The sequence below is a fragment of the Borostomias antarcticus genome, assembly GCF_949987555.1.
Source record: "Borostomias antarcticus genome assembly, chromosome: 31".
Classification (NCBI taxonomy): Eukaryota; Metazoa; Chordata; class Actinopteri; order Stomiiformes; family Stomiidae; genus Borostomias; species Borostomias antarcticus.
Window position 1 is genome coordinate 5,048,399 of NC_140264.1, and position 12,500 is coordinate 5,060,898.

General features: G+C 53.3%; 1 protein-coding gene across 1 annotated transcript; it reads right to left on the reverse strand.

Moving 5' to 3' along the window:
• Positions 1 to 6,262: 6,262 nt before the first annotated feature.
• Positions 6,263 to 11,451, reverse strand: LOC311327228 (heme-binding protein 2-like; the record flags this gene model as incomplete). Its single annotated transcript, XM_084460262.1, has 7 exons — positions 6,263 to 6,319; positions 6,592 to 6,679; positions 7,226 to 7,389; positions 7,783 to 7,922; positions 8,180 to 8,300; positions 8,463 to 8,544; positions 11,393 to 11,451. 7 exons carry the CDS (start codon positions 11,449 to 11,451, stop codon positions 6,263 to 6,265), a joined length of 711 nt encoding a protein of 236 aa, XP_084316388.1.
• Positions 11,452 to 12,500: the final 1,049 nt, after the last annotated feature.

A 12,500-nucleotide genomic window follows, 5' to 3' on the forward strand; every position in this document is an offset into this window, starting at 1 on the left:
ACACACACACACACACACACACACACACACACACACACACACACACACACACACACACACACACACATATATACACACACACACACACACACATATACACACACACACACACACACACACACATATATACACACACACACACATATATATACACACACACACACACACATATATACACACACACACACACATATATATACACACACACACACACACACGCACACACACACACACACACACACATATATACACACACACGCACACATATACACACATATACACACACACACACACACACACACACATATATACACACACACGCACACATATACACACATATACACACACACACACACACACGCACACATATACACACATATACACACACACATACACACACACGCACGCACACACACACACACACACACACACACACACACGTACACACACAAACACACACACACACGCACACATATACACACATATACACACACACACACACACATACACACACACACACGCATGCACGCACACACACACACACACATATACACACACACGCACAAACGTACACGCGCACACACACACACACACACGCACATACACACACACAAAACAAACACACGCACAAGTTTTCTCCCATAATGGTTCAGCTCCAGCCCAAACTTGACAAATGAACCATCAAGAATGCAATGGGACAACTCCTCTCCTCATTTGCTAATTGTGTGTAATAACACACACACACACACACACACACGCACACACACATACACACACACACACACACACACACACACACACACACACACACACCCCTGCCGAGGGCTGGTACATAAAACAGGTCTGTTACACACACATGCACGCACACCCCGCGCGCGCGCGCCCACACACACACACACACACACACACACACACACACACACACACACACTGGAGCTGCTGACATTTGAATACCTGTCGCCTGAAGGTGTCACACGTTTCAACACATGTTCAGACATTCCAGTTCTTTGTGTACTGATGTGTGATTGATGTGCCTGTGTGTGTGTGTGTGTGTGTGTGTGTGTGTGTGTGTGTCCAGGTGGAGATGAAGAAGGCTGAGGCTGTCCAGTTCACCGAGGCGGCGGTCAGTGAAACGTCACAGGTCACCGAAGGTCGCAAATTCGTCATGACCTTGCAGATGGAGCTGGAGGCACTGCGCATGGGCGTGAGTTAACACACACACACACACACACACACACACACACACACACACACATCCATGCATGCATACACACACACACACACACACACACACACATCCATGCACGCATACACACACACACACACAAACACTCACACACATATACTCACGCACACATACCCCCTTCTCTCTCTCTCTCCCTCCCCACCCTCTCTCTCTCATTCTGCCCCCACTCCTCCAGAACATGAACCTGGAGGCGCGTGTGTCGGAGGTGGAGGCGCAGGTCGGTGAGCGTCTGCAGGGCGTGTCCGGCCTGGCGTCCGGGCTGGAGGAGGAGCTTAGCCATCTGCGTCAGGGCGCCGTGCGGCGAGGCCAGGAGTACCAGGTCCTCCTCAGCCTCAAGACCCGCCTGGAGGCCGAGATCGCCGCCTACAGGCAGCTGCTGGAGGGGGCCCACCGGGGCGGGGGGCGGGGGCCGGGGGCGGGGGCTTCAGGGTCTGCAGGACGGAGGTGAAGTCGTCGTCCGGGGGGCGGGGTGGGCGTGGTCGGGGCGGCGGGCGGCTCCTACAGCTCGTACAGGTCGTCGTCCGGCGGAGGCCCGGTGTCGTCGGGGGCGCTGGCCGGCGCGGCGTCCGGCTTTGGATCTTCCGTGACATCATCATCGGGGGGAGGGGCCACGATGAAGTCCAGCCGAACGGAAATCTCCTCCTCCTCCTCCTCCTCCTCCTCCTCCGGCGGCGGGTCTGTGTTGATGATGTCGTCAGGAGGCGCCGCGGTGACCGGCGGGGGCTCCGCGGGGGTGACCTCGTCAGGGGGCGGAGCCTCGGCGGTCATTGTCAAGTCCACCGTCATGGAGGTGTCCTCCTCTGGCTCAGGCGGGGGCGGCGGTGGCGCGGTCACCATGGCGTCGTCGGGCGGGGGCGGGGCCTCGACAGAGGGCTCCATGGTCACCAGGTCCGGCAGCTCAGAAGTCTCCTCCTCCTCCATCAGCTCCACAATGTCCGTCGGCAGAGGTGTGATGTCATCTGACATTGGAATGAATGAGTCAATGAGTCAATGAATGAACGAACGAACGAATGAATGAACGAGTTAATGAATGAATGAATGAACGAACGAATGAATGAACGAACGAGTTAATGAATGAATTAATGAATGAACGAACGAATGAATGAACGAACGAGTTAATGAATGAATGAACGAACGAACGAACGAATGAACGAACGAGTTAATGAATGAATGAATGAATGAATGAATGAATGAATGAAGGAACGAATGAATAAATGAACGAGTTAATGAATGAATGAATCGCCCTCCTGTTTTAGCGTTTGTCCTCCGTCCATTCTCTCTCTCTCTCTCTCTCTCTCTCTCTCAGGCGGAGCTGTGATAGAGGGCGGGGAGTTGCTGCAGTCTGGGGGAGGAGCCATCGTGATGTCATCGGGAGGTGAGGGAGGCGTGGTCATGCAGTCCAGCGCCGCGGAGATCAGCTCCTCCTCCTGCGACAGCAGCTCCGGCGGAGGGATGATGATGTCATCGGGAGACGCCGGGCTAGCCGCCATGATGTCGGGCGGGGGCGGGGTTTCGGGAGGCTCGGCGTCGATGCAGACCAGCAGCTATGAGTTGATGGAGGGCGTCACGGCGATGCACTCCAGCGGCTCCGAGGGCGTGGTGATGTCATCGGGAGGCGGAAGCGGGGGAGCAGCGGCGATGATGGCGTCCGGAGGAGGGGCCACGATGTCCGTGGGCTCTGCTGTGATGTCATCAGGCGGCGCTGTGGTGGAGGGTGGCAGCAGCTCTGAGTTCGCCAGCTCTGGAGGGGGTATGATGTCATCAGGAGGCGCCATGGTGTCCGGCGGTGGAATGGCCATTGAGGGTGGCTCAGGAGGCGGGTCCATGTCCATGCAGTCCAGCAGCTCTGAGTTCCGCAGCTCTGGGGGAGGAATGATGATGTCATCGGGGGGAGGAATGATGTCATCAGGAGACGCCATGATATCCGGCGGTGGACTGGCGATCGATGGCGGCTCAGTGATGATGTCATCAGGGGGAGAGTCCATGTCCATGCAGTCCAGCAGATCTGAGTTCAGCAGCTCCGGGGGAGGAATGATGATGTCATCGGGGGGAGGAATGATGTCATCAGGAGGCACCACGATGTCATCAGGAGGTGCCATTATGGCCGGCGGTGAAATTATGTCATCAAGAGGCACTATGATGTCATCAGAAGGCACCATGATATCCGGCGGTGGAATGGCGATTGAGGATAGCTCGGCGATGATGTCATCAGGGGGAGGGTCCATATCCATGCAGTCCAGCAGTTCTGAGTTCAGCAGCTCCGCAGGAGGAATGAGGACATCAGGGGGTCAAATGATGTCATCTCGAGGCGCTATGATGTCATCAGGTGGTGCCATGATATCCGGCGGTGGAATGGCGATCGATGGCGGCTCAGTGATGATGTCATCAGGGGGAGGGTCCATGTCCATGCAGTCCAGCGGCTCTGAGTTCCGCAGCTCCGGAGGAGGAATGATGATGTCATCGGGGGGAGGAATGATGTCATCAGGAGGCGCCATGATATCCGGCGGTGGACTGACGATCGATGGCGGCTCAATGATGATGTCATCAGGGGGAGGGTCCATGTCCATGCAGTCCAGCGGCTCTGAGTTCCGCAGCTCCGAGGGAGGAATGATGATGTCATCGGGGGGAGGAATGATGTCATCAGGAGGCGCCATGATATCATCAAGCGGAGGCATGCCCGGGGGGATGGTCTCCATGAGCAGTGGCTCCTCCTCTTCCTCCTCCAACTCCGCACAGAACTCCAACCTGGGTTAGGACTAGGTGAGAGAGAGAGAGAGAGAGAGAGAGAGAGAGAGGGGGGGGGGGACTATGTAGGTGAGATAGCACCTTTAACAGTTTCAGAATGAAATTTGAATATTGTTTATAGCTGCCTACTCCTAAAGCTAGTTTTTTGTTGTTGTTGTTGAAGATTTAACAAGTTCAATCAGAGGGAATTTACTTAGAGATCAGTTCTATTGGACTATAAACCGGTTAGTTAGTCTTATCTATACAGCTCATCCTCATTTTAACCCTTCTCTCTCCTCTCCTCCCCTCTCTCTTCTCTCTCTCCTCTCTCCTCCCCTCTCTCTACCTCCCCTCTCTTCACCTCAATCTCTACCTCCCTCTCTCTACCTCCCCTCTCTTCTCTCTCTCCTCTCCTCTCCTCCCCTCTCTCTACCTCCCCTCTCTCTTCTCTCTCCTCCCCTCTCTCTACCTCCCCTCTCTCTACCTCCCCTCTCTCTTCTCTCTCCTCCCCTCTCTCTACCTCCCCTCTCTCTTCTCTCTCCTCCCCTCTCTCTACCTCCCCTCTCTCTTCTCTCTCCTCCCCTCTCTTTTCCTCCCCTCTCTTCACCTCAATCTCTCTCTCTCTCTACCTCCAGATGTAGCTCCAGTGACAAAATCACCATGACGATCATGAAGCTATCTCCTCTTCTGATTTACAACACACACGCGCGCACACACACACACACACGCGCGCGCACACACACACACACGCGCGCGCACACACACACACACACACACACAGTGTCTTTACTGTACTTCTCTTCTTAATAAAGTGAAAGCGTTTGCAACCAGCCCAATAGAGACTGTGTGTTTATTCAGACCCCTGGTCACTTATCAAATAGAGGGTTCCACGGGTTCCTCCTCTCGGGATAGAGGGTTCCAAGGGTTCCTCCTCTCAGGATAGAGGGTTCCACGGGTTCCTCCTCTCGGGGTTGAGGGTTCCACGGGTTCCTCCTCTCAGGATAGAGGGTTCCACGGGTTCCTTCTCTCGGGATAGAGGGTTCCACGGGTTCCTTCTCTCAGGATAGAGGGTTCCACGGGTTCCTCCTCTCAGGATAGAGGGTTCCAAGGGTTCCTCCTCTCGGGATAGAGGGTTCCAAGGGTTCCTCCTCTCGGGATAGAGGGTTCCACGGGTTCCTCCTCTCAGGATAGAGGGTTCCACGGGTTCCTCCTCTCGGGATAGAGGGTTCTTCCTCTCGGGATAGAGGGTTCCAAGGGATCTTCATCTCAGGATAGAGGGTTCCACGGGTTCCTTCTCTCTTAGGATAGAGGGTTCCAAGGGTTCCTCCTCTCAGGCCTTTTTTGTTTCCCTTAGAACGTTTAGTTGATAAAATGGTTCCTAGCCTGAAGAGGGTTCTAAAAAGGGTTCTTCAGAAGGTTCTTCCTCAGGGACAAGCGCAGAATCCTTTATGGTCCTGGTGCACTTTTCTCTTAAGTGAGGGTTCATGTTATAGACTGTTTTCCCAGCAGCCATTTTGAGGTGTCAAAGCAGGGCAAACTAATTAATAACATTAGTTACGGTCCTGTTACATTTAGGATTCAGCCGGGCCAGGATCCTGATATTGTGCATGCTGGCTCCTTACCATGATCCCTTCCACCTGCGTTTACCCTACCTGCGTTTCCCCTACCACGCATTTACCCTACCTGCGTTTACCCTACCTGCGTTTACCCTACCTGCGTTTACCCTACCACGTCACCAGGGCTGCTGGGAAGAGAGAAGGATCCAGAAATCACCCCAACATACAGTAGGTTTGTTTTAATGGTTTATTGTCATCCTCAGGTCATGTACCTCAAAACAGATAAACACACAATATAAGCACCTATCCTTCTAATCAACCAACCAACCAATCAATTAATCAATTAATCACCTTTATGACAGACATTTCTAGCTAGCTAATACGAGTCTTAAGGCTTTGACACAGCTGAGTGACGCGCAGGGATAGGCTGGGAGGCCCGCCGGTCCAGGAGAGTTAGACCGACGTGATTGGTTACGGGGGGAGGAGGAGGAGGGAGGCGCCTGGTCGGTCACATGGGTTAAAAGGCAAGCTGCAGTTGGACGGGCGCAGTAACCGGCGAGTGGCATTAGGGGGCGATGGCGTAACACAGGTGAATGGAGGTTCGACAGGGAGATACAGGCATTGCTACACAGGAGGAACACGAGTACAGGGGAGAGGAGAGAGAGGCACAGCGCCACTCGTTCTCTATGTCTCTCTCTCGGGGTTATGTGAGGGCCTCCCTTTCCTGGGTCGGGGGTCATGGGTTGGTGTTGGCGTTGGGGGAGGAGTCGGCCTCCGCTGTGGCATTAGAGGGCTGAGCGGAGGAGGAGGGGGCCGTTCCGTTAGCGTTCCCCGGGGAGGAGGGGGGGGGGCGGGGGGGGAGGAGGAGGAGGAGGAGGGGGAGGAGGTGTTGGGGGGAGTGTGGGAGGGGGAGAGGGGCGGGGAGGAGGGTGTGTGTGTGGGGGTGTCGGAGGAGGGTGTGTGTGTGGGGGTGTCGGAGGAGGGTGTGTGTGTGGGGGTGTCAGAGGAGGGTGTGTGTGTGGGGGTGTCAGAGGAGGGTGTGTGTGTGGGGGTAGGTGTGTGTGCGGGCGTCGGTTCCTGAGGGTCAGTGCACACGGGGTCGCCCTCGGCGACGTACCACACCTCGTTGTGTCTGTTCAGCAGCTTCAGGGGGCTGGGGACGCACACACACACACACAAACACACACACACGCACACACACACACACACAGAAACAACGCACACAAAAACACACAAGGCAGTCAGAACAGTGACAGGGCCAGAATTGTGTGTGTGAGAGAGAGAGTCCCAGGTGTGTTACAAAGTATTTTAACACGGCTTCCAGCCAATCAGAATCAAGAACCAGAACTAACCGTTGTATAATGTGTGTGTGTACCTGTCGTATCCTACGCCGTAGTGGGAGGAGCGGTTGTAGGGGGCGTGTGTGTGTGTGTGTGTGTACCTGTCGTATCCTACGCCGTAGTGGGAGGAGCGGTTGTAGGGGGCGTGTGTGTGTGTGTGTGTACCTGTCGTATCCTACGCCGTAGTGGGAGGAGCGGTTGTAGGGGGCGTGTGTGTGTGTGTACCCGTCGTATCCTACGCCGTAGTGGGAGGAGCGGTTGTAGGGGGCGTGTGTGTGTGTGTGTGTGTACCTGTCGTATCCTACGCCGTAGTGGGAGGAGCGGTTGTAGGGGGCGTGTGTGTGTGTGTGTGTGTGTACCTGTCGTATCCTACGCCGTAGTGGGAGGAGCGGTTGTAGGGGGCGTGTACTCGGTTCAGCTCCTGGGTCAGCAGGTGGGCGTGGAGTCTGGAGGTGACCGACAGCATCCAGCCTCCGTAGCTCCGCACGTACACACTCATGTCGGGCATGTCCGTGAAGTACAGCTACACACACACACACACATAAATACAGGAACAACTCGACCTGCGACAGTCATTCCCCGCTAGCAGGTTCTGAGAAGTTCTGGACTTGTGAAGTCACTCAGCCATGAGAAATTCCCTCATTCAAGGTGTCTTGTGGGTTTTTAATCTTGATGTTTGGGCTCAACTTACACACTTTGTTTACATTCAAAGAGAGAAAGATCTGATTCTCTGTTAGTCTCAGGTGTCAGATCTCAGCGGTGCTACTGGAGTGTGTGTGTGTGTGTGTGTGTGTGTGTGTGTGTGAATATGGAGACAACCTTGAACTAGGATCAGGTTACTCCTGCACCAGTCTCTCCCTCCCTCCCTCCCTCCCTCCCGACCGAGGGCTGACCGGACGGACAGGTGCCAGCTCACCTTGTCATTGGTGGGGATGGGAGGCCTCTCCTGATAGGCCGAGGGCAGCAGGAAGTTGAGGGTGTAGACGGCCGGTTCCCACACCCTGGTGTCCTCCGGGATCCTCACCAGCACCGGCGCCGTCATCTCCATCTGGACCCCTGACACACACACACGCACGCACACACACATTTAGAGGGATACATTGCTCAGTCGGTACATATAAAAAGTCCCCCTCTCTCATATTTTCTCACACACACACACACACACACACACACACACACACACACACACACACACACACACACACACACACACACACACACACACACACACACACACACACACACACACACACACACACACACACACACACACACACACACACACACACACACACACACACACACACACTGACCCCCGTCGTTGGCTCCGGTGATGTACTGGAAGAGCCGTCTGAAGGCCATGGCCGCGCCCACGCCCATGAAGTAGGCCTCCGCATCAGTAGACACCCAGCGGGTGGGGCTGTAGTGGCGCACCTGGCACGCGCACACACACACACACACACGAACACACACACACACACACACGAACACACACACATTCCCCCCCCCCGTTTTTGGGGGTATGTATTAATTGAATGCGTCTGTCTAAGTGTGTGTGTGTGTGTGTGTGTGTGTGTGTTTTAAGGGGACACTCACCTCATATTCGTCTGTTTTGCACACCAGCTCGTACTCAAGGCATTCCTTTGACTCTGTGCAGAAGCTGAGGTTTGTGCTGGGGCTGGGACATTTTACATGACGTCACTTCAGTCATTTAGCTGATGCTTTTGTCCAAAGCGACTTACAATAATTGTTATAATAAAAAAAACAAAGAACATGACACTATCAAGACACACACACGATGGAGGTTCTTACCCCACACCACCCTCTGCTGAAACCATGAGAGCCAATATCACCAACCCTGAGAAGAAAGCCCTGAGGACACACACACACACATTTTGGTGACTGCGTGTGTGTGCGTGTGTGTGCATGTGCGTGTGTGTGTGCATGTCAAGGTGCTTTCTCTGCAGAGGTCAAGTGGGACACATTATCCTCTGAGAGACGGAACGGGAAGAGAGATAGAGAGAGAAAGGGAGAGAGAGAGAGATAGAGAGAGAAAGGGAGAGAGACAAGGAGATTGAGGAGAGAAGGAGAGAGAGAGAGAGAGAGAAGGAGATTGAGGAGAGAAAAGGAGAGAGAGAGAGAGAGAGAGAGAGAGAGAGAGAGAGAGGGGGGGATAGAGAGAGAAGGAGATTGAGGAGAGAAAAGGAGAGAGAGAGAGAGAGAGAGAGAGGGGGGGGAGATAGAGAGAGAAATGGAGAGAGAAGGAGATTGAGGAGAGAAAAGGAGAAAGAAAGAGAGAGAGAGAAAGGGAGAGAGGAGATTGAGGAGAGAAAAGGAGAGAGAGAGAGAGAGAGAGAGAGAGAGAGAGAGGTTTTTGCTGCATCACCATGTTCTCTCCACACAGAAGCAAAGGCATTTCGAGGTCACCGTTGAGACGCAAACGACCCAGTGATCTTGGCCGAGTACAAAATACAATTTAAGGGGTTTAAACCCACTTGAGACGTAAACTAGTTACTCAACTAGGTATAGACCTAGCCCGTTATTAGACCTAACCCGTTATTAGACCTAGCCCGTTATTTAACGCATGGAAGCTAGCCTGCGTCGTTTCTATGCGGGAGAGATGCGCTTCCGATTCATATTGATGATGTAAATCTGGTCTGAAACGTAGCCAAAATAGGCTCTGGCAAAAAAGCATTATCGTGATTTGGTCTACGCCACTTTCCGGTTATACCGAGGTGATAGTAGGGTCCCAACTTAGTTTTTCGGTGAACCGCTCAGCCAAATGATGTTATTGGTGGGTGGGTGTGGGTGGGTGTGGGTGGGTAGTGTTATGGGTGGGTGCGTGGGTGTGTGGGTGTGTAGTGTTATGGGTGTGTAGTGGTTTGACGGACGTGGTGCAGACTGCGCCTTTCCGCAGTCATACTGTCCCTCAAAACTGCAACATCACCGAATACCCCCCCCCCCACACACACACACCGAATATAGCTCTAGCAGCAACTTCCCCCCCCCCACCACACACACACACACACACACACACACACACACACACACACACACACACACACACACACACACACACACACACACACACACACACACACACACACACACACACACACACACACACACACACACACACACACACACACACACACACACACACACACACACACCGAATATAGCTCTAGCAGCAACTTCGACTCAATTGATGATTAGTCTCACACACACGCTCTCACGTGCAAACGATCAAACGGAATCCAGCAATGCATCAAACTCACATCGCGACGAGGTGCGACCTCGTTCCGGTTGTGTGTCGGTTGTGTGTCGGTTGTCCGGTCGGGGGATGGAGACGCTCGCTGGCTGCTCGGTCTGCTCGCGCGCACGGTCGGTTGACTTTGATCGCACGGCTTCAGCCACGGCAGGGGTTTTATACTGCAGCAGCAGCAGGATCTCGGGACCGGACCGGTAACCGGAAGGGGGGGGGGGGGGTTGGGGGGCGGTTCAGCGTTAATAATGCAGATGCGCTCGCGCTGCTGACCGTCCCGTGCGCACTAACAGATGCACGCTCACGAATACAGTATAATAGGCTAGAAACGGGGTCTCATTTTATTGTCTGCATTAACTACACGGCTACACGGTGTACAGAGTTGGAAACGGGAATTTCTTGCAGCGGTTATAAAACCTTCAGACCTAGACCGTTATGCTTCTGGCCAGGTCTCTCTTATAGACCGTTATGCTTCTGGCCAGGTCTCTCTTATAGACCGTTATGCTTCTGGCCAGGTCTCTCTTATAGACCGTTATGCTTCTGGCCAGGTCTCTCTTATAGACCGTTATGCTTCTGGCCAGGTCTCTCTTATAACTGAGATAGGGAATAGATCCCATAACCCTCACGTGCTCACCTTGGAATCCGGCTGTGTTCGAAACCTGTGAAGTAGCCTTCCTTGCCTCCTCCCCTTGAGGGCTTAGCATGGGCTAGCTTAGATTGATACAGCCCTGGATAGGGTTAATAACTGATCCGGACACTAGCAGAAAAAGCCATTGTCTCAAACTCATCAGTCAACATCATTCAAGTGTGTGTGTGCATGTGTATATTGTGTGTTATTGTAGAGTGTTATAACCCCAGTCAAAATATAAAGTTAAGAACATTCCTGAGCAATCAGCCCCCCCCCCCCCCTCACCACACCCACACACGCCTACCAAACCCAGTGGGTTCAGAACTTGAAACACGTTCAAAACATCATCTTTATTTCAACCAAGTCCCACTTTATTGCACGGACAGCTGCGGTCAAACCTCAACACGTAACAAGCGCTCCTCCCCTCCTCCCCTGGGCACAAACCCCACATAAGGGGGGGGGGACGACACACACTGTGTTCAACCGGTGTTCAGACGCTCAGACGGTGTTCAAGCCAGGTTTGGTTGGTTGGTTTGATCTCCCGGTGTCACTTCTGGAGGACCGTTCCTTGGTCACCTCGTACCGGGGGGCACTGTCGAATCAAACGCACCCCTAGCCTGCCCCGACTCCTACCCCGGAGCAGTGTTGATGGAGGCCACCTGGAGCCACTCGCCGGCCACGTGGCAGGTCATCAAAAACACACCATCTAGTTATTTACAAACTCACGTTTCCTGTTTTTATTCACACAGCTGATTAAAGATGATCATTAAACAATATCAACACCAAACAGAGTCAAAACCAGGAGGAAGCAAACACAGTTAGCGCTAGTTAGCTGCTCAAACACAGTTAGCGCTAGTTAGCTGCTCAAACACAGTTAGCGCTAGTTAGCTGCTCAAACAGTGTTAGTCTGGGCAGAGGCTGACCCCTGACCCCTGACTTGAGGCCGGGGGAGAGGAGGGAGGGAGGAGGATGGCGTGGGAGAAACCACTGATCTTGACATGAGCGAGACTGGTGACATGTCCACAGAGAAACGCATGATTTCACCCGTCCATCACTTTAAGATCAGAGATGACAACAGAGGGATGGAGGGAGGAGAAGTAGGAGGGAAGGAGAAAGAGGAAGGAAAGAGAAAGAGGGAGGGAGGACAAGGGAGACCGGGAGCTAGTCTAGATTGGCCAAAATGGCCACCAGCAAAACACACAGGGTGCATATAACAGGTCAGAGGTTGTTGCTTATACCTATCCACAGTCCTGTCAGATCTGAGCGGGAGTCCGTCATCCTATGTCCATGACTTCAGAGTGCTGAAGTCACCCCCCCCCCCCCCCCTAAGTTCAGAGGCCCGGATGTCGCAAAAGAACTACAATCATGGCGGAAATCATAAGATAGCGAGCAGACATTTATGTGGGGCTTGTAGTTCGATTTTGTAAACTCTACATTATGACTAAATTATGACTAAAATGTTGCGCCTCTTCGGTGGCTTAGTTGGAAAGGAATGTTACTTTTAAGGATTTTTCGAGAATGTACTGTAACATTGATCTTGGAAGGAATACTTGATGCGTTGTGAAAAGTACCATTGCTGGACCATCTTCCAGGCCTCCACGCTCTAGAAGGAGGGGGCGTGGCCTCGCTTTTTTGGGGGGGGGGGGGGTGGGGGGGGGGTGGCCCGCAGTTTGGAAGCGCTAACTCTGCAGCAGTGGTCCTAAGACTTAGAGGAACTTCACATTTAGACCTCTGAGAAATA